Here is a 27,336-nt window from a genome sequence, read left to right as displayed (position 1 = left end):
ATGCCAATACACCTGGGCAACATCTCTCTGACATGCCAATACACCTGGGCAACATCTTGACATGCCAATACACCTGGGCAACATCTATCTGACATGCCAATACACCTGGGCAACATCTCTCTGACATGCCAATACACCTGGACAACATCTGTCTAACATGTCAAAACACCTGGACAACATCTGTCTAACATGTCAATACAGACGACCTGGGCAACATCTGTCTATCTGGTCAATACACCTGGACAACATCTGTCTATCTGGTCAATACACCTGGGCAACATCTGTCTAACATGTCAATACAGACGCCCTGGACAACATTTGTCTATCTGGTCAATACACCTGGACAACATCTCTCTATCTGGTCAATACACCTGGACAACATCTGCCTATCTGGTCAATACACCTGGACAACATCTCTCTAACATGTCAATACACCTGGAAAACATCTGTCTAACATGTCAATACACCTGGACAACATCTGTCTAACATGTCAATACACCTGGACAACATCTCTCTAACATGTCAATACACCTGGACAACATCTGTCTATCTGGTCAATATACCTGGACAACATCTGTCTAACATGTCAATACACCTGGACAACATCTGTCTAACATGTCAATACACCTGGACATCATCTGTCTATCTGGTCAATACACCTGGACAACATCTGTCTAACATGTCAATACACCTGGGCAACATCTATCTAACATGTCAATACACCTGGACAACATCTGTCTATTTGGTCAATACACCTGGGCAACATCTGTCTAACATGTCAATACAGACGCCCTGGACAACATCTGTCTATCTGGTCAATACACCTGGACAACATCTGTCTATCTGGTCAATACACCTGGACAACATCTGTCTAACATGTCAATACACCTGGACAACATCTGTCTATCATGTCAATACACCTGGACAACATCTGTCTATCTGGTCAATACACCTGGACAACATCTGTATAACATGTCAATACACCTGGACAACATCTGTCTATCTGGTCAATACACCTGGACAACATCTGTCTATCTGGTCAATACACCTGGACAACATCTGTCTATCTGGTCAATACACCTGGACAACATCTGTCTATCATGTCAATACACCTGGACAACATCTGTCTATCTGGTCAATACACCTGGACAACATCTGTATAACATGTCAATACACCTGGACAACATCTGTCTATCTGGTCAATACACCTGGACAACATCTGTCTATCTGGTCAATACACCTGGACAACATCTGTCTATCTGGTCAATACACCTGGACAACATCTGTCTATCATGTCAATACACCTGGACAACATCTGTCTATCTGGTCAATACACCTGGACAACATCTCTATAACATGTCAATACACCTGGACAACATCTCTCTAACATGTCAATACACCTGGACAACATCTCTCTAACATGTCAATACACCTGGAAAACATCTGTCTAACATGTCAATACACCTGGACATCATCTGTCTATCTGGTCAATACACCTGGGCAACATCTGTCTATCTGGTCAATACACCTGGGCAACATCTGTCTATCTGGTCAATACACCTGGACAACATCTGTCTATCTGGTCAATACACCTGGACATCATCTGTCTATCTGGTCAATATACCTGGACAACATCTCTCTAACATGTCAATACACCTGGACAACATCTGTCTATCTGGTCAATACACCTGGACAACATCTCTCTAACATGTCAATACACCTGGACAACATCTGTCTATCTGGTCAATACACCTGGACAACATCTGTCTATCTGGTCAATACACCTGGACAACATCTCTCTAACATGTCAATACACCTGGAAAACATCTGTCTAACATGTCAATACACCTGGACATCATCTGTCTAACATGTCAATACACCTGGACAACATCTGTCTAACATGTCAATACAGACGACCTGGGCAACATCTGTCTATCTGGTCAATACACCTGGACAACATCTGTCTATCTGGTCAATACACCTGGAAAACATCTGTCTAACATGTCAATACAGACGACCTGGGTAACATCTGTCTATCTGGTCAATACACCTGGGCAACATCTGTCTATCTGGTCAATACACCTGGACAACATCTATCTAACATGTCAATACAGACGACCTGGGCAACATCTGTCTATCTGGTCAATACACCTGGGCAACATCTGTCTATCTGGTCAATACTCCTGGGCAACATCTGTCTATCTGGTCAATACACCTGGACAACATCTGTCTATCTGGTCAATACACCTGGACAACATCTGTCTATCTGGTCAATACACCTGGACAACATCTGTCTATCTGGTCAATACACCTGGACAACATCTGTCTATCTGGTCAATACACCTGGGCAACATCTGTCTAACATGTCAATACACCTGGACAACATCTATCTAACATGTCAATACAGATGACCTGGGCAACATCTGTCTATCTGGTCAATACACCTGGGCAACATCTGTCTATCTGGTCAATACACCTGGACAACATCTCTCTAACATGTCAATACACCTGGACAACATCTGTCTATCTGGTCAATACACCTGGACAACATCTGTCTATCTGGTCAATACACCTGGACAACATCTCTCTAACATGTCAATACACCTGAAAAACATCTGTCTAACATGTCAATACACCTGGACATCATCTGTCTAACATGTCAATACACCTGGACAACATCTGTCTAACATGTCAATACAGACGACCTGGGCAACATCTGTCTATCTGGTCAATACACCTGGGCAACATCTGTCTATCTGGTCAATACACCTGGAAAACATCTGTCTAACATGTCAATACAGACGACCTGGGCAACATCTGTCTATCTGGTCAATACACCTGGGCAACATCTGTCTATCTGGTCAATACACCTGGACAACATCTATCTAACATGTCAATACAGACGACCTGGGCAACATCTGTCTATCTGGTCAATACACCTGGGCAACATCTGTCTATCTGGTCAATACACCTGGGCAACATCTGTCTATCTGGTCAATACACCTGGACAACATCTGTCTATCTGGTCAATACACCTGGACAACATCTGTCTATCTGGTCAATACACCTGGACAACATCTGTCTATCTGGTCAATACACCTGGACAACATCTTTCTATCTGGTCAATACACCTGGACAACATCTGTCTATCTGGTCAATATACCTGGACAACATCTGTCTATCTGGTCAATACACCTTTGCAACATCTCTCTAACATGTCAATACAGACGCCCTGGGCAACATCTGTCTATCTGGTCAATACACGTGGACAACATCTTTCTATCTGGTCAATACACCTGGACAACATCTGTCTATCTGGTCAATACACCTGGACAACATTTGTCTATCTGGTCAATACACCTGGACAACATCTGTCTATCATGTCAATACACCTGGACAACATCTGTCTATCTGGTCAATACACCTGGACAACATCTGTCTATCTGGTCAATACACCTGGACAACATCTCTCTAACATGTCAATACACCTGGAAAACATCTGTCTAACATGTCAATACAGACGACCTGGGCAACATCTGTCTATCTGGTCAATACACCTGGACAACATCTGTCTATCTGGTCAATACACCTGGTCAACATCTGTCTATCTGGTCAATACACCTGGACAACATCTCTCTAACTTGTCAATACACCTGGAAAACATCTGTCTAACATGTCAATACACCTGGACAACATCTGTCTAACATGTCAATACACCTGGACAACATCTGTCTAACATGTCAATACACCTGGACAACATCTCTCTAACATGTCAATACACCTGGACAACATCTCTCTAACATGTCAATACACCTGGAAAACATCTGTCTAACATGTCAATACACCTGGACATCATCTGTCTATCTGGTCAATACACCTGGACAACATCTCTCTAACATGTCAATACACCTGGAAAACATCTGTCTAACATGTCAATACAGACGACCTGGGCAACATCTGTCTATCTGGTCAATACACCTGGACAACATCTGTCTATCTGGTCAATACACCTGGACATCATCTGTCTATCTGGTCAATACACCTGGGCAACATCTCTCTAACATGTCAATACAGACGCCCTGGACAACATCTGTCTATCATGTCAATACACCTGGACAACATCTGTCTATCTGGTCAATACACCTGGACAACATCTTTCTATCTGGTCAATACACCTGGACAACATCTGTCTATCATGTCAATACACCTGGACAACATCTGTCTATCTGGTCAATACACCTGGACAACATCTGTCTATCTGGTCAATACACCTGGGCAACATCTGTCTATCTGGTCAATACACCTGGTCAACATCTGTCTATCTGGTCAATACACCTGGACAACATCTCTCTAACTTGTCAATACACCTGGAAAACATCTGTCTAACATGTCAATACACCTGGACAACATCTGTCTAACATGTCAATACACCTGGACAACATCTGTCTAACATGTCAATACACCTGGACAACATCTCTCTAACATGTCAATACACCTGGACAACATCTCTCTAACATGTCAATACACCTGGAAAACATCTGTCTAACATGTCAATACACCTGGACATCATCTGTCTATCTGGTCAATACACCTGGACAACATCTCTCTAACATGTCAATACACCTGGAAAACATGTGTCTAACATGTCAATACAGACGACCTGGGCAACATCTGTCTATCTGGTCAATACACCTGGACAACATCTGTCTATCTGGTCAATACACCTGGACAACATCTGTCTATCTGGTCAATACACCTGGACATCATCTGTCTATCTGGTCAATACACCTGGATAACATCTCTCTAACATGTCAATACAGACGCCCTGGACATTATCTGTCTATCATGTCAATACACCTGGACAACATCTGTCTATCTGGTCAATACACCTGGACAACATCTTTCTATCTGGTCAATACACCTGGACAACATCTGTCTATCTGTTCAATACACCTGGACAACATCTGTCTATCTGGTCAATACACCTGGACAACATCTGTCTATCTGGTCAATACACCTGGACATCATCTGTCTATCTGGTTAATACACCTGGGCAACATCTCTCTAACATGTCAATACACCTGGACAACATCTGTCTATCTGGTCAATACACCTGGACAACATCTTTCTATCTGGTCAATACACCTGGACAACATCTGTCTATCTGGTCAATACACCTGGACAACATCTGTCTATCTGGTCAATACACCTGGACATCATCTGTCTATCTGGTTAATACACCTGGGCAACATCTCTCTAACATGTCAATACACCTGGACAACATCTGTCTATCTGGTCAATACACCTGGACAACATCTTTCTATCTGGTCAATACACCTGGACAACATCTGTCTATCATGTCAATACACCTGGACAACATCTGTCTATCTGGTCAATACACCTGGACAACATCTGTCTATCTGGTCAATACACCTGGGCAACATCTGTCTATCTGGTCAATACACCTGGTCAACATCTGTCTATCTGGTCAATACACCTGGACAACATCTCTCTAACTTGTCAATACACCTGGAAAACATCTGTCTAACATGTCAATACACCTGGACAACATCTGTCTAACATGTCAATACACCTGGACAACATCTGTCTAACATGTCAATACACCTGGACAACATCTCTCTAACATGTCAATACACCTGGACAACATCTCTCTAACATGTCAATACACCTGGAAAACATCTGTCTAACATGTCAATACACCTGGACATCATCTGTCTATCTGGTCAATACACCTGGACAACATCTCTCTAACATGTCAATACACCTGGAAAACATGTGTCTAACATGTCAATACAGACGACCTGGGCAACATCTGTCTATCTGGTCAATACACCTGGACAACATCTGTCTATCTGGTCAATACACCTGGACAACATCTGTCTATCTGGTCAATACACCTGGACATCATCTGTCTATCTGGTCAATACACCTGGATAACATCTCTCTAACATGTCAATACAGACGCCCTGGACATTATCTGTCTATCATGTCAATACACCTGGACAACATCTGTCTATCTGGTCAATACACCTGGACAACATCTTTCTATCTGGTCAATACACCTGGACAACATCTGTCTATCTGTTCAATACACCTGGACAACATCTGTCTATCTGGTCAATACACCTGGACAACATCTGTCTATCTGGTCAATACACCTGGACATCATCTGTCTATCTGGTTAATACACCTGGGCAACATCTCTCTAACATGTCAATACACCTGGACAACATCTGTCTATCTGGTCAATACACCTGGACAACATCTTTCTATCTGGTCAATACACCTGGACAACATCTGTCTATCTGGTCAATACACCTGGACAACATCTGTCTATCTGGTCAATACACCTGGACATCATCTGTCTATCTGGTCAATACACCTGGGCAACATCTCGCTAACATGTCAATACAGACGCCCTGGACAACATCTGTCTATCATGTCAATACACCTGGACAACATCTGTCTATCTGGTCAATACACCTGGACAACATCTTTCTATCTGGTCAATACACCTGGACAACATCTGTCTATCATGTCAATACACCTGGACAACATCTGTCTATCTGGTCAATACACCTGGACAACATCTTTCTATCTGGTCAATACACCTGGACAACATCTGTCTATCTGGTCAATACACCTGGACAACATCTGTCTATCTGGTCAATACACCTGGACATCATCTGTCTATCTGGTCAATACACCTGGGCAACATCTCGCTAACATGTCAATACAGACGCCCTGGACAACATCTGTCTATCATGTCAATACACCTGGACAACATCTGTCTATCTGGTCAATACACCTGGAAAACATCTGTCTAACATGTCAATACACCTGGACAACATCTGTCTAACATGTCAATACACCTGGACAACATCTGTCTAACATGTCAATACACCTGGACAACATCTCTCTAACATGTCAATACACCTGGACAACATCTCTCTAACATGTCAATACACCTGGAAAACATCTGTCTAACATGTCAATACACCTGGACATCATCTGTCTATCTGGTCAATACACCTGGACAACATCTCTCTAACATGTCAATACACCTGGAAAACATGTGTCTAACATGTCAATACAGACGACCTGGGCAACATCTGTCTATCTGGTCAATACACCTGGACAACATCTGTCTATCTGGTCAATACACCTGGACAACATCTGTCTATCTGGTCAATACACCTGGACATCATCTGTCTATCTGGTCAATACACCTGGATAACATCTCTCTAACATGTCAATACAGACGCCCTGGACATTATCTGTCTATCATGTCAATACACCTGGACAACATCTGTCTATCTGGTCAATACACCTGGACAACATCTTTCTATCTGGTCAATACACCTGGACAACATCTGTCTATCTGTTCAATACACCTGGACAACATCTGTCTATCTGGTCAATACACCTGGACAACATCTGTCTATCTGGTCAATACACCTGGACATCATCTGTCTATCTGGTTAATACACCTGGGCAACATCTCTCTAACATGTCAATACACCTGGACAACATCTGTCTATCTGGTCAATACACCTGGACAACATCTTTCTATCTGGTCAATACACCTGGACAACATCTGTCTATCTGGTCAATACACCTGGACAACATCTGTCTATCTGGTCAATACACCTGGACATCATCTGTCTATCTGGTTAATACACCTGGGCAACATCTCTCTAACATGTCAATACACCTGGACAACATCTGTCTATCTGGTCAATACACCTGGACAACATCTTTCTATCTGGTCAATACACCTGGACAACATCTGTCTATCATGTCAATACACCTGGACAACATCTGTCTATCTGGTCAATACACCTGGACAACATCTGTCTATCTGGTCAATACACCTGGGCAACATCTGTCTATCTGGTCAATACACCTGGTCAACATCTGTCTATCTGGTCAATACACCTGGACAACATCTCTCTAACTTGTCAATACACCTGGAAAACATCTGTCTAACATGTCAATACACCTGGACAACATCTGTCTAACATGTCAATACACCTGGACAACATCTGTCTAACATGTCAATACACCTGGACAACATCTCTCTAACATGTCAATACACCTGGACAACATCTCTCTAACATGTCAATACACCTGGAAAACATCTGTCTAACATGTCAATACACCTGGACATCATCTGTCTATCTGGTCAATACACCTGGACAACATCTCTCTAACATGTCAATACACCTGGAAAACATGTGTCTAACATGTCAATACAGACGACCTGGGCAACATCTGTCTATCTGGTCAATACACCTGGACAACATCTGTCTATCTGGTCAATACACCTGGACAACATCTGTCTATCTGGTCAATACACCTGGACATCATCTGTCTATCTGGTCAATACACCTGGATAACATCTCTCTAACATGTCAATACAGACGACCTGGACAACATCTGTCTATCTGGTCAATACACCTGGACAACATCTGTCTATCTGGTCAATACACCTGGACAACATCTGTCTATCTGTTCAATACACCTGGACAACATCTGTCTATCTGGTCAATACACCTGGACAACATCTGTCTATCTGGTCAATACACCTGGACATCATCTGTCTATCTGGTTAATACACCTGGGCAACATCTCTCTAACATGTCAATACACCTGGACAACATCTGTCTATCTGGTCAATACACCTGGACAACATCTTTCTATCTGGTCAATACACCTGGACAACATCTGTCTATCTGGTCAATACACCTGGACAACATCTGTCTATCTGGTCAATACACCTGGACATCATCTGTCTATCTGGTCAATACACCTGGGCAACATCTCGCTAACATGTCAATACAGACGCCCTGGACAACATCTGTCTATCATGTCAATACACCTGGACAACATCTGTCTATCTGGTCAATACACCTGGACAACATCTTTCTATCTGGTCAATACACCTGGACAACATCTGTCTATCATGTCAATACACCTGGACAACATCTGTCTATCTGGTCAATACACCTGGACAACATCTGTCTATCTGGTCAATACACCTGGGCAACATCTGTCTATCTGGTCAATACACCTGGTCAACATCTGTCTATCTGGTCAATACACCTGGACAACATCTCTCTAACTTGTCAATACACCTGGAAAACATCTGTCTAACATGTCAATACACCTGGACAACATCTGTCTAACATGTCAATACACCTGGACAACATCTGTCTAACATGTCAATACACCTGGACAACATCTCTCTAACATGTCAATACACCTGGACAACATCTCTCTAACATGTCAATACACCTGGAAAACATCTGTCTAACATGTCAATACACCTGGACATCATCTGTCTATCTGGTCAATACACCTGGACAACATCTCTCTAACATGTCAATACACCTGGAAAACATGTGTCTAACATGTCAATACAGACGACCTGGGCAACATCTGTCTATCTGGTCAATACACCTGGACAACATCTGTCTATCTGGTCAATACACCTGGACAACATCTGTCTATCTGGTCAATACACCTGGACATCATCTGTCTATCTGGTCAATACACCTGGATAACATCTCTCTAACATGTCAATACAGACGCCCTGGACAACATCTGTCTATCATGTCAATACACCTGGACAACATCTGTCTATCTGGTCAATACACCTGGACAACATCTTTCTATCTGGTCAATACACCTGGACAACATCTGTCTATCTGGTCAATACACCTGGACAACATCTGTCTATCTGGTCAATACACCTGGACAACATCTGTCTATCTGGTCAATACACCTGGACATCATCTGTCTATCTGGTTAATACACCTGGGCAACATCTCTCTAACATGTCAATACACCTGGACAACATCTGTCTATCTGGTCAATACACCTGGACAACATCTTTCTATCTGGTCAATACACCTGGACAACATCTGTCTATCTGGTCAATACACCTGGACAACATCTGTCTATCTGGTCAATACACCTGGACAACATCTGTCTATCTGGTCAATACGCCTGGGCAACATCTGTCTAACATGTCAATACACCTGGACAACATCTATCTAACATGTCAATACAGATGACCTGGGCAACATCTGTCTATCTGGTCAATACACCTGGGCAACATCTGTCTATCTGGTCAATACACCTGGGCAACATCTGTCTATCTGGTCAATACACCTGGACAACATCTGTCTATCTGGTCAATACACCTGGACAACATCTGTCTATCTGGTCAATACACCTGGAAAACATCTGTCTAACATGTCAATACACCTGGACAACATCTCTCTAACATGTCAATACACCTGGACAACATCTGTTTATCTGGTCAATACACCTGGACAACATCTGTCTATCTGGTCAATACACCTGGGCAACATCTCTCTAACATGTCAATACAGACGCCCTGGACAACATCTGTCTATCTGGTCAATACACCTGGACAACATCTGTCTATCTGGTCAATACACCTGGACAACATCTTTCTATCTGGTCAATACACCTGGGCAACATCTGTCTATCTGGTCAATACACCTGGACAACATCTGTCTATCTGGTCAATACACCTGGACAACATCTGTCTATCTGGTCAATACACCTGGGCAACATCTGTCTATCTGGTCAATACACCTGGGCAACATCTGTCTATCTGGTCAATACACCTGGACAACATCTCTCTAACATGTCAATACACCTGGACAACATCTGTCTAACATGTCAATACACCTGGAAAACATCTCTCTAACATGTCAATACACCTGGACAACATCTGTCTAACATGTCAATACACCTGGAAAACATCTCTCTAACATGTCAATACACCTGGACAACATCTGTCTAACATGTCAATACACCTGGAAAACATCTCTCTAACATGTCAATACACCTGGACAACATCTGTCTAACATGTCAATACACCTGGACATCATCTGTCTATCTGGTCAATACACCTGGACAACATCTCTCTAACATGTCAATACAGACGCCCTGGACAACATCTGTCTATCTGGTCAATACACCTGGACAACATCTCTCTAACATGTCAATACACCTGGACAACATCTCTCTAACATGTCAATACACCTGGACAACATCTCTCTAACATGTCAATACACCTGGACAACATCTCTCTAACATGTCAATACACCTTAGATAACATCTGTCTAACATGTCAATACACCTGGAAAACATCTGTCTAACATGCCAATACACCTGGACAACATCTGTCTAACATGTCAATACACTTGGAACCACTTTCTAACACACAGACACTTGAAACAATTTCTAACACACAGACACCTGGAAACCTCTTTCTAGTACAGACACCTGGAAAACTCTCTAACACACAGACACCTGGAAACCTCTTTCTTATACACAGACACCTGGAAACCTCTTTCTAATACACAGACACCTGGAAACCTCTTTCTAATACACAGACACCTGGAAACCTCTTTCTAATACACAGACACCTGGAAACCTCTTTCTAACACAAAGACACCTGGAAACCTCTTTCTAATACACAGACACCTGGAAACCTCTTTCTGATACACAGACACCTGGAAACCTCTTTCTAATACACAAACACCTGGAAACCTCTTTCTAGTACAGACAACTGGAAACCTCTTTTTAATACACAGACACCTGGAAACCTCTTTCTAATACACAGACACCCAGAAACCTCTTTCTAATACACAGACACCTGGAAACCTCTTTCTAATACACAGACACCCGGAAACCTCTTTCTAATACACAGACACCTGGAAACCTCTTTCTAATACACAGACACCCAGAAACCTCTTTCTAATACACAGACACCTGGAAACCTCTTTCTAATACACAGACACCTGGAAACCTCTTTCTAATACACAGACACCTGGAAACCTCTTTCTAATACACAGACACCTGGAAACCTCTTTCTAATACACAGACACCTGGAAACCTCTTTCTAATACACAGACACCTGGAAACCTCTTTCTAATACACAGACACCTGGAAACCTCTTTCTAATACACAGACACCTGGAAACCTCTTTCTAATACACAGACACCTGGAAACCTCTTTCTAATACACAGACACCTGGAAACCTCTTTCTAATACACAGACACCTGGAAACCTCTTTCTAATACACAGACACCTGGAAACCTCTTTCTAATACACAGACACCTGGAAACCTCTTTCTAACACAAAGACACCTGGAAACCTCTTTCTAATACACAGACACCCGGAAACCTCTTTCTAATACACAGACACCTGGAAACCTCTTTCTAATACACAGACACCCAGAAACCTCTTTCTAATACCCCTCTGTGGAAAGGGTTCTACCTGGAACCAAAAAGGGTTCTACAAAGGGTTCTCCTATGGGGACAGCCGAAGAACCCTTTTACGTTCTAGATAGCACCAGAGATAGGGTTAGTATTATCTTAAGATAATGATAAGGTAAGAAGTTAAGTCATCCTCATCATCTTTCTTTAGATAGTACTGGATATGAACCACCTGTGTGAGTATGCACTGCAACTCCTTGTGAATACATAGATTGCTATTAGGAATCATGAGCTAGTGTGAATGTTTATGGCAAGTCTATGGGTGTCAGACCCTAAACATATTAGATAAAGCTGGTTTAAGGAGTTGTTATCATGGTAATGTATATCTACATCCCACTCTCTTCCTTTCAGTATGTTGTACAGTAGGCCTTTCAAACTTCATGTCTGTGTCCCAAATGACACCACATGCCCTACATAGTACACTACTTTTGACCATAACCTAATAGACCCTGATCAAAAGGAGTGCACTAGGGGATAATGTGTGATTTTGGCCTATGACTGTACTGTACTGTATGTGTGTTTGTCCAGCTACTAGTTGTTTCAGGTGGCCATGGCACACACACCTCCCTCCCCGCAGTGACTCAGCACAGCACAGACAGTAGAAATGCTCTCTTTCAGTGGATCACAAAAATGTTATGCGGTCATGTTTCAATATCTACTTATCACGCCCATCAGACTGGTTAGTATTCACTCCCCCCTGGTTCCTTAGGACTAAAAATGGACATTTTTCTGTGATCTGTTGCCTTAAAAGGCCCCTTCTTCATCCCTTCATTCTCTCTCCTCTCTCTCTCTCTTTTCCCTCTCCCTTTGCCAAGTCCCGTGTTCATCTTGTTCAGTCTCTCCCTGGGGAATTAGGCTATACAGTGTAGCTTCTTATACATGTTTTATTTTTGAAATGTTCTCTCTATATTGACTGTTGGCTTTCCTTGTTCCTTCCGTTAATTCAGCCTCATTACTTCACAACAGTGGACAACGGTCAGTTGTGCTTTTGTACAGTAAATTACATCAATCACTTGAACTACAGTCTGTGCAGTACAGTAGTAGACTTCCAATTATTATAATGAATAAAATGTGGCACCATTATCTATGAATCTAAAGCAGTGTTCTGAGTTCTGACCCCTGTCCATTCTAACTTGAACTCTTGTACCCTCTCTGTGCTGCCCTCTTCATTCATCTTCCCCCTCTTTATCTGCACCTCTCTCCTCTCTCTCTGCTCTTCTCCCCCTCCCCTTCTCTACCTCCTACAGCACGTGTGGAACAACTGGCCGTTGGGAGTGTGAGCAGCATGCCTGTCTGATAGAGAATGATATGATCCAGGCTGTCAACAGAGGAAACTTTGGGTAAGGGCACTTTAAAAAAAAACTCTTAAGGATCGGACCCTTTTTTTCAATTTTCGACTAAAATGACATACCCAAATCTAACTGCCTGTAGCTCAGGCCCTTAAAGCAAGGACATGCATATTATTGGTACCATTTGAAAGGAAACACTTTGAAGTTTGTGGAAATGTGAAAGGAATGTAGGAGAATATAACTCATTTGATCTGGTTAAAGATAATACAAAGAAAAAAACAACCTTTGTTATTTTTTATTTTTTTACCATCATCTTTGTTGTTTTGTAAGTTTGTTTTAGTGTTCTTTCTTCATTAAATATAGAACATGTATTCGTTTCCCGCTGCGCTTTGGTCCGCTTCTTACGACGATCGTGACAGTAATAGCTACTGTAAATTGGACAGTGCAGTTAGATCAACAATAATTTAAGCTTTCTGCCAATATTAGATATATCTATGTCCTGGGAAATGTTCTTGTTACTTACAACCTCATGCTAATCGCATTAGCCTACGTTAGCTCAACCGTCCCGCAGGGGATCCACCAATCCTGAAGAAGTTTTAAAAACACACGCAACCACACATACACACATATTTTACACTCACTGCCCTGACTTTCCTCTCTCTCCCTAGCTGGCGGGCAGGAAACTACAGCCAGTTCTATGGCATGTCTCTGGAGGAGGGCCTGAGGTATCGCCTGGGGACACAGAGGCCCTCCAGGACCATCATGAGCATGAACGAGATGCAGGTGAGAAGACCTGTCTGCTGGGTAGGGCAAGGGTGGGATAGGGGGCAGGTTGAGGCTGGGTGAGGCTGGGTGATTCATGGAATGGATCTCCAATGCCATGGCACCCTATTCCCTATAAAGTGACTACTTTTGATGAGGGCCCATGTAAGGGACCATAGGGCACACTACTGTACGTAGTGAGTAGATAGCCAATTGGGATGCAGACATGGTGTCGCGGGCTCACATTCAGAGTGAGGGACAGTACAGTCTGTTTTTCACTTTATCAAAGCACGTCGCTCTCAGAAAATGACCTATGTAAACCTGAGAAGAATCTTCCAAAGATCAGTTGGTGTAATAAAAAGGTATATGCATCAAAAGGGACCTATGATATAACATTTTATTTAAAGATTCTACTTGCCTGGCCTGTATCATTACCAGCTATGGCTACCAGGCGGAGTCTGGTATTGATCTGTTGATAATTCTTTGTCTGTCTAGATCTTGGAAGCCTCCCCTCTGCTATGTGTTGTCTTTAACTCTGTTTACATTCTAACCAGACAGATTATGTAAGAGCCAATCAAATCATCACAGAGGGGCTTGGGAGGATAAAGGTGGAGGATGGGGTAGAGGATAGAGGTGGAGAGGTTGGGGTAGAGGATAGAGGTGGAGAGGATGGGGTAGAGGATAGAGGTGGAGGATGGGGAAGAGGATAGAGGTGGAGGATGGGGTAGAGGATAGAGGTGGAGGATGGGGTAGAGGATAGAGGTGGAGGATGGGGTAGAGGATGGGGTAGAGGATAGAGGTGGAGGATGGGGTAGAGGATAGAGGTGGAGAGGTTGGGGTAGAGGATAGAGGTGGAGAGGATGGGGTAGAGGATAGAGGTGGAGGATGGGGTAGAGGATAGAGGTGGAGGATGGGGTAGAGGATAGAGGTGGAGAGGTTGGGGTAGAGGATAGAGGTGGAGAGGATGGGGTAGAGGATAGAGGTGGAGGATGGGGTAGAGGATAGAGGTGGAGGATGGGGTAGAGGATAGAGGTGGAGGATGGGGTAGAGGATGGGGTAGAGGATAGAGGTGGAGGATGGGGTAGAGGATAGAGGTGGAGAGGTTGGGGTAGAGGATAGAGGTGGAGAGGATGGGGTAGAGGATAGAGGTGGAGGATGGGGTAGAGGATAGAGGTGGAGGATGGGGTAGAGGATAGAGGTGGAGGATGGGGTAGAGGATAGAGGTGGAGGATGGGGTAGAGGATAGAGGTGGAGGATGGGGTAGAGGATAGAGGTGGAGAGGTTGGGGTAGAGGATAGAGGTGGAGAGGATGGGGTAGAGGATAGAGGTGGAGGATGGGGTAGAGGATAGAGGTGGAGGATGGGGTAGAGGATAGAGGTGGAGGATGGGGTAGAGGATAGAGGTGGAGGATGGGGTAGAGGATAGAGGTGGAGGATGGGGTAGAGGATGGGGTAGAGGATAGAGGTGGAGGATGGGGTAGAGGATAGAGGTGGAGGATGGGGTAGAGGATAGAGGTGGAGAGGATGGGGTAGAGGATAGAGGTGGAGGATGGGGTAGAGGATAGAGGTGGAGGATGGGGTAGAGGATAGAGGTGGAGGATGGGGTAGAGGATGGGGTAGAGGATAGAGGTGGAGGATGGGGTAGAGGATCGAGGTGGAGGATGGGGTAGAGGATGGGGTAGAGGATAGAGGTGGAGGATGGGGTAGAGGATGGGGTAGAGGATAGAGGTGGAGGATGGGGTAGAGGATCGAGGTGGAGGATGGGGTAGATGATAGAGGTGGAGAGGATGGGGTAGAGGATAGAGGTGGAGGATGGGGTAGAGGATAGAGGTGGAGGATGGGGTAGAGGATAGAGGTGGAGGATGGGGTAGAGGATAGAGGTGGAGGATGGGATAGAGGATCGAGGTGGAGGATGGGGTAGAGGATAGAGGTGGAGAGGACGGGGTAGAGGATAGAGGTGGAGGATGGGGTAGAGGATAGAGGTGGAGGATGGGGTAGAAGATAGAGGTGGAGGATGGGGTAGAGGATAGAGGTGGAGGATGGGGTAGAGGATAGAGATGGAGGATGGGGTAGAGGATAGAGGTGGAGGATGGGGTAGAGGATAGAGGTGGAGGATGGGGTAGAGGATAGAGGTGGAGGATGGGGTAGAGGATAGAGGTGGAGGATGGGGTAGAGGATAGAGGTGGAGGATGGGGTAGAGGATGGGGTAGAGGATAGAGGTGGAGGATGGGGTAGAGGATCGAGGTGGAGGATGGGGTAGATGATAGAGGTGGAGAGGATGGGGTAGAGGATAGAGGTGGAGGATGGGGTAGAGGATAGAGGTGGAGGATGGGGTAGAGGATAGAGGTGGAGGATGGGGTAGAGGATAGAGGTGGAGGATGGGGTAGAGGATAGAGGTGGAGGATGGGGTAGAGGATAGAGGTGGAGAGGATGGGGTAGAAGATAGAGGTGGAGGATGGGGTAGAGGATAGAGGTGGAGGATGGGGTAGAGGATAGAGGTGGAGGATGGGGTAGAGGATAGAGGTGGAGGATGGGGTAGAGGATAGAGGTGGAGGATGGGGTAGAGGATCGAGGTGGAGGATGGGGTAGAGGATAGAGGTGGAGAGGATGGGGTAGAGGATAGAGGTGGAGGATGGGGTAGAGGATAGAAGTGGAGGATGGGTAGAGGATAGAGGTGGAGAGGATGGGGTAGAGGATAGAGGTGGAGGATGGGGTAGAGGATAGAGGTGGAGGATGGGGTAGAGGATAGAGGTGGAGAGGATGGGGTAGAGGATAGAGGTGGAGGATGGGGTAGAGGATAGAGGTGGAGAGGATGGGGTAGAAGATAGAAGTGGAGGTTGGGGTAGAGGATAGAGGTGGAGGATGGGGTAGAGGATAGAGGTGGAGAATGGGGTAGAAGATAGAGGTGGAGGATGGGGTAGAGGATAGAGGTGGAGGATGGGTAGAGGATAGAAGTGGAGGATGGGGTAGAAGATAGAAGTGGAGGTTGGGGTAGAGGATAGAGGTGGAGAGGATGGGGTAGAGGATAGAGGTGGAGAGGATGGGGTAGAGGATAGAGGTGGAGGATGGGGTAGAGGATAGAGGTGGAGGATGGGGTAGAGGATAGAGGATAGAGGTGGAGAGGATGGGGTAGAGGATAGAGGTGGAGAGGATGGGGTAGAAGATAGAGGTGGAGGATGGGGTAGAGGATAGAGGTGGAGAAGATGGGGTAGAGGAGAGAGGTGGAGAGGATGGGGTAGAGGATAGAGGTGGAGAGAATGGGGTAGAGGATAGAGGTGGAGGATGGGGTAGAGTCATCTTCTTTTAGACAACACAACATACTGACTCTCCGCTCTCCGTGCTACCCTTCCCAATCCCTATCCCCCACCTCTCCCACCCTACATCCTCCAGACCAAACTCCCCCTCCTCCCTTCAATCTACTCTCTCCAACCCCCCACTCCCCCACCCCCTCCTCCCTTCAACTCTATTCTCTCCAACCCCCCACTCCCCCACCCCCTCCTCCCTTCAAGTACACTCTCTCCAACCCACCACTCCCCCACCCCTTCCTCCCTCCAACTCTATTCTCTCCAACCCACCACTCCCCCACCCCTTCCTCCCTCCAACTCTATTCTCTCCAACCCCCCAATCCCCCATCCCTTCCTCCCTTCAACTCTATTCTCTCCAACCCACCACTCCCTCATCCACCTGTCCCTCTCCTCCCAACATGCCCTTACCTGTACCTGGAGACAGATTTAAGCAGGAGAGCTTATTCATAAATCTCTCGGTCTGTTCTGTCTGTCTCCCAGCTGAGTCCCCACATGTCTAACAGTCTTTCTACTGGGTAATGGACAGGCCCAGTCCTAACTGAGGCCTGGGGGGTTGCTGCCACACACGCATGCACAGGCAGAATTGTCTCCAATTTCTTATACCTCTTATCTCTAAACACATCAGTACCGTGCTCTCACCTCCAAGCTGGGTCATGCGTGACTCCGAGGTATGGTTTGGACTCTGACCTACAGCGTTGCGCGCGCGCGCACACACACACACACACACACACACACACACACACACACACACATTTGTAGATTTTCTATCAGGTGTTTGTCTGGGGATAATAGTTGAGATATTAACAGGAGGAATGTTAGGCCGTACCAGCAGGTGTGGTATGTCTAAACAGAGCTAGAGTTCAATGCATAATGCTCTAATGCTACATACAGTTGAAGTCGGAAGTTTACATACACTTAGGTTGGAGTCATTAAAACTCGTTTTTCAACAACTCCACAAATTTCTTGTTAACAAACTATAGTTTTGGCAAGTCGGTTAGGACATCTACCTTGTGCATGCCACAAGTAATTTTTCCAACAATTGTTTACAGACAGTGGGTCAGAAGTTTACATACACTAACTTGACTGTGCCTTTGTGGCTTTAGAAGTTTCTGATAGGCTAATTGAAATAATTTGAGTCTATTGGAGCCGTACCTGTGGATGTATTTAAAGGCCTACCTTCAATGTCAATGCCTCTTTGCTTGACATCATGGGAAAATCAAAAGAAATCAGACCTCTACAAAAAATTGTAGACCTTCACAAGTCTGGTTCATCCTTGGGAGCAATTTCCAAATGACTGAAGGTACCACGTTCATCTGTACAACCAGTAGTACGCAAGTATAAACACCATGGGACCACGCAGACGCCATACCGCTCAAGAAGGAGACGCATTCTGACTACTAGAAATGAACATACTTCGGTGCGAAAATCCCAAAACAACAGCAAAGGACTCTGTGAAGATGCTGGAGGAAACAGGTACAAAAGTATCTATATCCACAGTAAAATGAGTCCTATGTTGACATAAACTGAAAGGTCGCTCAGCAAAGAAGAAGCCACTGCTCCAAAACCGCCACAAAAAAAGCCAGACTACGGTTTGCAACTGCACATTGGGACAAAGATTGTACTTTTTAGAGAAATGTCCTCTGGTCTGATGAAATAAAAATAGAACTGTTTGGCCATAATGACCATCGTTATGTTTGGAGGAAAAAGGGAGAGGCTTGCAACCCGAAGAACACCATTCAAACCGTGAAGCACGGGGGTGGCAGCATCATGTTGTGGGGGTGCTTTGCTGCAGGAGGGACTGGTGCACTTCACAAAATAGATGGAATCATGAGGTAGGAAAATTATGTGGATATATTGAAGCAAACATCTCAAGACATCAGTCAGGAAGTTAAAGCTTGGTCGCAAATGGGTCTTCCAAATGGACAATGACCACAAGCAATCTTGCAAGCAAAGTTGTGTCAAAATGGCTTAAGGTCAACAAAGTCAATGTATTGGAGTTGGCATCACAAAGCCCTGACCTCAAGAACTGAAACAGTATGTGCGAACAAGGAGGCCTACAAACCTGACTTAGTTACACCAGCTCTGTCAGGAGGAATGGTCCAATATTCACTCAACTTATTGTGGGAAGCTTGTGGAAGGCTACCCGACACATTTGACCCAAGTTAAACAATTTAAAGTCAATGCTACCAAATACTAATTGAGTGTATGTAAACTTCTGACCCACTTGGAATGTGATGAAAGAAATAAAAGCTGAACTAAATCATTCTCTCTACTATTATTCTGATATTTCACATTCTTAAAATAAGTGGTGATCCTAACTGACCTAAGACAGGGATATTTTTACTCATTTTAGATGTTGTGAAACTGAGTTGAAATGTATTTGGCTAAGGGGTATGTAAACTTCCGACTTCAACTTTACCTGCAGGGTAAGCATGCCTCCCACCTCCATACCTGGCCTGTCTCCATCCCAATATAGTGCTCTAATTGTGACCAGGGCCTGTAGGGCTCCATAGGGCTCCGTAGGGCTCATGGGGCTCTGTAGGTCTCCATAGGGCTCATAGGGCCCCATATGGCTCCATAGGGCTCCAAATGGCTCCATAGGGTTCAGTAGGGCTCCATAGGGCTCCATAGGGTTCAATAGGGCTCTGGGAAAAGTAGTGAACTATGTTGGGAACAACGTCAGAATCTGATATTAGGCCAAATGGTCCTAATCGTCTGTGAATCAGTCATCTCTACCGGAATAACTTAACAGACTTTTGCCAATGATTTGCATGTGTTACACAGTCATCTTACTGTATTTACATTCATGAAAGTCCTATTGTGGATAATTAATCACAATGCGCTGAGCACGCTCCACACAAAAGCATCATTAGGAAGTTGTTGTTGTTGTTGGCTTGTCAGTCACTTCTTGTTGTTGGTTTGTCAGTCACCTCTTGTTGGTTTGTCAGTCACCTCTTGTTGGTTTGTCAGCCTCCTCTTGTTGTTGGTTTGTCAGCCTACTTTTGTTGTTGGTTTGTCAGTCACCTCTTGTTGGTTTGTCAGCCTCCTCTTGTTGTTGGTTTGTCAGCCTCCTCTTGTTGTTGGTTTGTCAGCATCCTCGTGTTGTTTGGTTTGTCAGCATCCTCGTGTTGTTTGGTTTGTCAGCCTCCTCTTGTTGTTGGTTTGTCAGCCTCCTCTTGTTGTTGGTTTGTTAGTCACCTCTTGTTGTTGGTTTGTCAGTCAGCCTCTTGTTTTGATTTGTCAGTCACCTCTTGTTGTTGGTTTGTCAGTCACCTCTTGTTGTTGGTTTGTCAGTCAGCCTCCTCTTGTTGTTGGTTTGTCAGCCTCCTCTTGTTGTTGGTTTGTCAGCCTCCTCTTGTTGGTTTGTCAGCCTCCTCTTGTTGTTGGTTTGTCAGCCTCCTCTTGTTGGTTTGTCAGCCTCCTCTTGTTGTTGTTTTGTCTTCGTCTCTTGTTGGTTTGTCAGTCACCTCTTGTTGTTGGTTTGTCAGCCTCCTCTTGTTGGTTTGTCAGCCTCCTCTTGTTGTTGGTTTGTCAGCCTCCTCTTGTTGGTTTGTCAGCCTCCTCTTGTTGTTGGTTTGTCAGCCTCCTCTTGTTGTTGGTTTGACAGCCTCCTCTTTTGTTGGTTTGTCTCCTCTTGTTGGTTTGTCAGCCTCCTCTTGTTGGTTTGTCAGCCTCCTCTTGTTGGTTTGTCAGCCTCCTCTTGTTGTTGGTTTGACAGCCTCCTCTTTTGTTGGTTTGTCTCCTCTTGTTGGTTTGTCAGCCTCCTTTTGTTGTTGGTTTGTCAGCCTCCTCTTGTTGGTTTGTCAGCCTCCTCTTGTTGGTTTGTCAGCCTCCTCTTGTTGTTGGTTTGTCAGCCTCCTCTTGTTGGTTTGTCAGCCTCCTCTTGTTGGTTTGTCAGTCACCTCTTGTTGTTGGTTTGTCAGTCACCTCTTGTTGGTTTGTCAGCCTCCTCTTATTGTTGCTTTGTCAGCCTCCTCTTGTTGTTGGTTTGTCAGCCTCCTCTTGTTGTTTGGTTTGTCAGCATCCTCGTGTTGTTTGGTTTGTCAGCCTCCTCTTGTTGTTGGTTTGTCAGCATCCTCGTGTTGTTTGGTTTGTCAGCCTCCTCTTGTTGTTGGTTTGTCAGCCTCCTCTTGTTGTTGGTTTGTCAGTCACCTCTTGTTGTTGGTTTGTCAGCCTCCTCTTGTTGTTGGTTTGTCAGTCACCTCTTGTTGTTGGTTTGTCAGCCTCCTCTTGTTGTTGGTTTGTCAGCCTCCTCTTGTTGTTAGTTTGTCACCCTCCTCTTTTGTTGGTTTGTCAGCCTCCTCTTGTTGTTGGTTTGTCTGCCTCCTCTTGTTGGTTTGTCAGTCACCTCTTGTTGTTGGTTTGTCTGCCTCCTCTTGTTGGTTTGTCAGTCACTTCTTGTTGTTGGTTTGTCTGCCTCCTCTTGTTGGTTTGTCAGTCACTTCTTGTTGTTGGTTTGTCAGCCTCCTCTTGTTGTTGGTTTGTCAGCCTCCTTTTGTTGTTGGTTTGTCAGCCTCCTCTTGTTGTTGGTTTGTCATCCTCCTCTTGTTGTTGGTTTGTCAGCATCCTCGTGTTGTTTGGTTTGTCAGCATCCTCTTGTTGTTGGTTTGTCTGCCTCCTCTTGTTGGTTTGTCAGCATCCTCTTGTTGTTGGTTTGTCTGCCTCCTCTTGTTGGTTTGTCAGCCTCCTCTTGTTGTTGGTTTGTCTGCCTCCTCTTGTTGGTTTGTCAGCTTCCTCTTGTTGTTAGTTTGTCAGCCTCCTCTTGTTGTTGGTTTGTCAGCCCCCTCTTGTTGTTGGTTTGTCAGCCCCTTTTTTTTTAGTTTGTCAGTCACCTCTTTTTGTTGGTTTGTCAGTCACCTCTTGTTGGTTTGTCACCCTCCTCTTGTTGTTCGTTTGTCAGTCACCTCCTCTTGTTGGTTTGTCAGTCACCTCTTGTTGTTGGTTTGTCAGTCACCTCCTCTTGTTGGTTTGTCAGTCACCTCTTGTTGTTGGTTTGTCAGTCACCTCTTTTTGGTTTGTCAGTCACCTCTTGTTGTTGGTTTGTCAGTCACCTCTTGTTATTGGTTTGTCAGCCTCCTCTTGTTGTTGGTTTGTCAGTCACCTCTTTTTGGTTTGTCAGTCACCTCTTGTTGTTGGTTTGTCAGTCACCTCTTGTTATTGGTTTGTCAGTCTCCTCTTGTTGTTGGTTTCCTCTTGTTGGTTTGTCAGCCTCCTCTTGTTGTTGGTTTGTCAACCTCCTCTTGTTGTTGGTTTGTCAGCCTCCTCTTTTTGTTGGTTTGTCAGCCTCCTCTTGTTGTTGGTTTGTCAGCCTCCTCTTGCTGTTGATGGGTCAGTCTCTTGCCGCTGGAACACCTACTGTAGGTTTTTGGGAGTAATAATAAATTGTATCTGTATACTTCCAAATAAAACATCAAGGTGGTCAAGTACATTTAAACATTTGTTGGTTTGTCAGTCACCTCTTGTTGTTGGTTTGTCAGTCACCTCTTGTTGTTGGTTTGTCAGTCACCTCTTGTTGTTGGTTTGTCTGCCTCCTCTTGTTGGTTTGTCAGCCTCCTCTTGTTGTTGGTTTGTCAGCCTCCTCTTGTTGGTTTGTCAGTCACCTCTTGTTGGTTTGTCAGCCTCCTCTTGTTGTTGGTTTGTCAGCCCCCTCTTGTTGTTGGTTTGTCAGCCCCTTTTTTTTTAGTTTGTCAGTCACCTCTTTTTGTTGGTTTGTCAGTCACCTCTTGTTGGTTTGTCACCCTCCTCTTTTTGTTGGTTTGTCAGCCTCCTCTTGTTGTTCGTTTGTCAGTCACCTCCTCTTGTTGGTTTGTCAGTCACCTCTTGTTGTTGGTTTGTCAGTCACCTCTTTTTGGTTTGTCAGTCACCTCTTGTTGTTGGTTTGTCAGTCACCTCTTGTTATTGGTTTGTCAGTCACCTCTTGTTGTTGGTTTGTCAGTCAGCCTCCTCTTGTTTTTGGTTTGTCAGTCAGTCTCCTCTTGTTGTTGGTTTCCTCTTGTTGGTTTGTCAGCCTCCTCTTGTTGTTGGTTTGTCAGCCTCCTCTTGTTGTTGGTTTGTCAGCCTCCTCTTGCTGTTGATGGGTCAGTCTCTTGCCGTCTGGCCGCTGGAACACCTACTGTAGGTTTTTGGGAGTAATAATAAATTGTATCTGTATACTTCCAAATAAAACATCAAGGTGGTCAAGTACATTTAAACATTTGTTGGTTTGTCAGTCACCTCTTGTTGTTGGTTTGTCAGTCACCTCTTGTTGTTGGTTTGTCAGTCACCTCTTGTTGTTGGTTTGTCTGCCTCCTCTTGTTGGTTCGTCAGCCTCCTCTTGTTGTTGGTTTGTCAGCCTCCTTTTGTTGTTGGTTTGTCAGTCACCTCTTGTTGGTTTGTCAGTCACCTCTTGTTGTTGGTTTGTCAGTCACCTCTTGTTGGTTTGTCAGAATCCTCGTGTTGTTTGGTTTGTCAGCATCCTCGTGTTGTTTGGTTTGTCAGCCTCCTCTTGTTTTGATTTGTCAGTCACCTCTTGTTGTTGATTTGTCAGTCACCTCTTGTTGTTGATTTGTCAGTCACCTCTTGTTGTTGGTTTGTCAGTCACCTCTTGTTGTTGGTTTGTCAGTCACCTCTTGTTGTTGATTTGTCAGTCACCTCTTGTTGTTGGTTTGTCAGTCACCTCTTATTGTTGGTTTGTCAGCCTCCTCTTGTTTTGATTTGTCAGTCACCTCTTGTTGTTGATTTGTCAGTCACCTCTTGTTGTTGATTTGTCAGTCACCTCTTGTTGTTGGTTTGTCAGTCACCTCTTGTTGTTGGTTTGTCAGTCACCTCTTGTTGTTGGTTTGTCAGTCACCTCTTGTTGTTGGTTTGACAGTCAGCCTCCTCTTGTTTTTGGTTTGTCAGTCAGCCTCCTCTTGTTGTTGGTTTGTCAGTCAGCCTCCTCTTGTTGTTGGTTTGTCAACCTCCTCTTGTTGTTGGTTTGTCAGCCTCCTCTTGTTGTTGGTTTGTCAGCCTCCTCTTGTTGTTGGTTTGTCAGCCTCCTCTTGCTGTTGGTGGGTCAGTCTCTTGCCGTCTGGCCGCTGGAACACCTACTGTAGGTTTTTGGGAGTAATAATAAATTCCATAAATTCCAATTCCAAATAAAACATCAAGGTGGTCAAGTACATTTAAACAGGATTGAGACTGCACATTAGCTAATTCCTCCTCGCTATCCCCATGCTCAGATGAATATGGATACTCAGAATGACCGTCTGCCTCAGTATTTTAATGCAGCAGAGAAGTGGCCTGGAAAGATCCATGAACCTCTGGACCAGGGCAACTGCGCTGCCTCCTGGGCCTTCTCCACTGCAGGTGAGGCACAAAATGCTAGTTAAATACTGGCAGAATACTGGCAATATTGACAAAGTACTGATAAAATACTGGCAAAAGGCTGGTAAAATGCTAGCAGAATACAGGTAAAATACTGGTATTTTGGTGAATTACTGGAACTTTGGTAAAATACTGGTAAATGTGGGTAAAGAAAATGTAGCAATATTGCAAAATACTGGTCATAAAACAATCTTTCTTTCTATCGCACTTTCCATTGCTCAGCGGTGGCATCGGATCGAATCTCCATCCAGTCGATGGGTCACATGACCCCTCAGCTGTCGCCCCAGAACCTAATTTCCTGTGACACACGCAACCAAGGGGGCTGTGCTGGAGGACGTATCGACGGAGCCTGGTGGTACCTGAGACGCAGAGGGTAGGACATATTTCACTATGACACCAGGCACAATATTTCCTTATGATAAAATGAAGGGTCAGTTTAAGTTAATGATTTATTGAATACGCTATGTTCTCTATCTCTCATCATCTATCTCTCATCATCTATCCGTCTCCATCTCTCTCTCTCTCTTAGTGTGGTGACAGAGGAGTGCTACCCGTTCTCTGCTCCCCAGCAGACGACAGCAGAGGTGGGCCGCTGTATGATGCAGAGTCGCTCTGTGGGCAGAGGGAAGAGACAGGCTACTGCACGCTGCCCCAGCACACACACCTACCACAATGACATCTACCAGTCTACACCTCCCTACAGGCTCTCATCAAACGTATGTACACACACTCACACGCACGCACACACACACTATTACCACTATCAAAACATCATGTCCAACACCTCTCCACGGGATGTGTACCTCTGACATCAGTTTATCACCACTTGCAAAACATACACTGTAATCCTCCATAAACATGGTAATGTATGTTGCATGAGCTCCGTACACAGGTGGCTGAATTCCTCACGCTACATTAGCCCATAATCTCTCTCACGTATTTGTCTTAATGTGTTTTCTCTACCATCGAGAAAGTACAGAAGTCTCCGTTTGCTCGCTCATAAATGAATTCCTTGTGATGCAGGCCTTTCAATTTCCATGTGTCAGAAAGAGAGAGAGTAGTGTAGATATTAAATGGTAGGCTAAAGTTAGATAACTTCTGGGCAACATCAGCCCTCAACATCATTCACCTGTAGGGCCTATTTTCCGGTTTACACTTGAACACAGCAGATTTCTCAACTGATCAGAGACAGAGTGGGTAGCAGCAGGGATCGTTACTGGAGTGAGCTACAGTAGATCAACTGGAAAGCCCGTATCTGTTACATTAAGTCTGTGTCCCAAATAGCACCCTGGACCCTCGTCAAAAGTAGTGCACTATGTAGGGAATAGGGTGTCATTAAGGAGGTAGCCTAACTGTTTCCAGAGTACATGTGTACTTAGAGAACCCACATGCACCCACTTGTTCCATATCCTAATCAAAGTAGACTCACTGAGCTACAGCCTACCTGTGGTTTATTACCTCTCACCATCAATCATTCTAAATTATGCCTAATGTTGGAAATCATTACAGCATATTTATCTGTCTCTATAACCTCTCAAGTCACCGAGAGATGTACTGTATTATCTACAGATTTATGTTGATATTCCCTCCACTGTCTCTTTCATCTAATTACAGATCTGTCCATCTCTTTCCTTTCATCTAATCACAGTTCTGTCCATCTCTCACTTCTTCACAGGAGAAGGAGATCATGAAGGAGATTATGGATAACGGCCCAGTGCAAGGTAGGATGGTCTAGTGATGGTGACTTACTGTGTGTGCGCGTGCATGCAATTGCCATCGGCAACTGTACAATTATGAGATACTGGAACCATATGTGTATGCTGTAGTGCTCAAAGCCATCTCTTGGTTTTCTGAATGAATTCAAATGGGCAAGACCGCCTTGGCTTCCTTGGAGAAAAATTGGGTATGAGAGGATGTGTATCAGATGTTTGGCTATAACTCGGATTTATCATGCCATTGTTGGACATTGTTGGACTGATGATTTGTAGACAATGTCCTAAGATACAATTACTTTGGAGACGAATGTGTTACCTGGAAAACACCTGGCTGAAAATAGTTAACATCACCAAGCATCTGCTAGTATTCACAAACAGACATGTCTGAGCTCCCTCTCTCTTTGTAGAACAGAGAGAAGTTCTTAACACATGTTTCACACTGCCTCACAAGCAGTGAAAAGTGTAAAGTGTAACAAGGTGAGGCCTCAGGTAGGGAATTTGACCTTTGAAAGAACTGTGATGTTGACTGATGTCTGTGACCTCAGACTCAATTTGATCTGGGTCACCTGATGCTATTCATT

At 44.6% G+C, this 27,336-nt stretch overlaps 1 protein-coding gene across 3 annotated transcripts in view; it reads left to right on the top strand.

The window, feature by feature from the left end:
* Window positions 1-27,336, top strand: part of tinagl1 (tubulointerstitial nephritis antigen-like 1) — a 66,867-nt gene that overhangs the window by 24,845 nt on the left and 14,686 nt on the right. For all 3 annotated transcript variants that reach the window (XM_036953358.2, XM_036953357.2, XM_036953359.2), the window contains 6 exons: window positions 13,589-13,681; window positions 14,299-14,413; window positions 24,896-25,022; window positions 25,263-25,413; window positions 25,570-25,756; window positions 26,716-26,761. In XM_036953358.2, the coding sequence (XP_036809253.1) occupies window positions 13,589-13,681; window positions 14,299-14,413; window positions 24,896-25,022; window positions 25,263-25,413; window positions 25,570-25,756; window positions 26,716-26,761 (719 nt within the window). The remainder of the gene's footprint in view (window positions 1-13,588; window positions 13,682-14,298; window positions 14,414-24,895; window positions 25,023-25,262; window positions 25,414-25,569; window positions 25,757-26,715; window positions 26,762-27,336) is intronic.

The sequence above is a fragment of the Oncorhynchus mykiss genome, chromosome 18, assembly GCF_057628025.1.
Source record: "Oncorhynchus mykiss isolate SJ-2025 chromosome 18, ASM5762802v1, whole genome shotgun sequence".
In the NCBI taxonomy this organism is placed as follows: domain Eukaryota; kingdom Metazoa; phylum Chordata; class Actinopteri; order Salmoniformes; family Salmonidae; genus Oncorhynchus; species Oncorhynchus mykiss.
The sequence above is the reverse complement of the archived record's forward strand: the minus strand, read 5'-3'. Positions and strand labels throughout refer to the sequence as shown.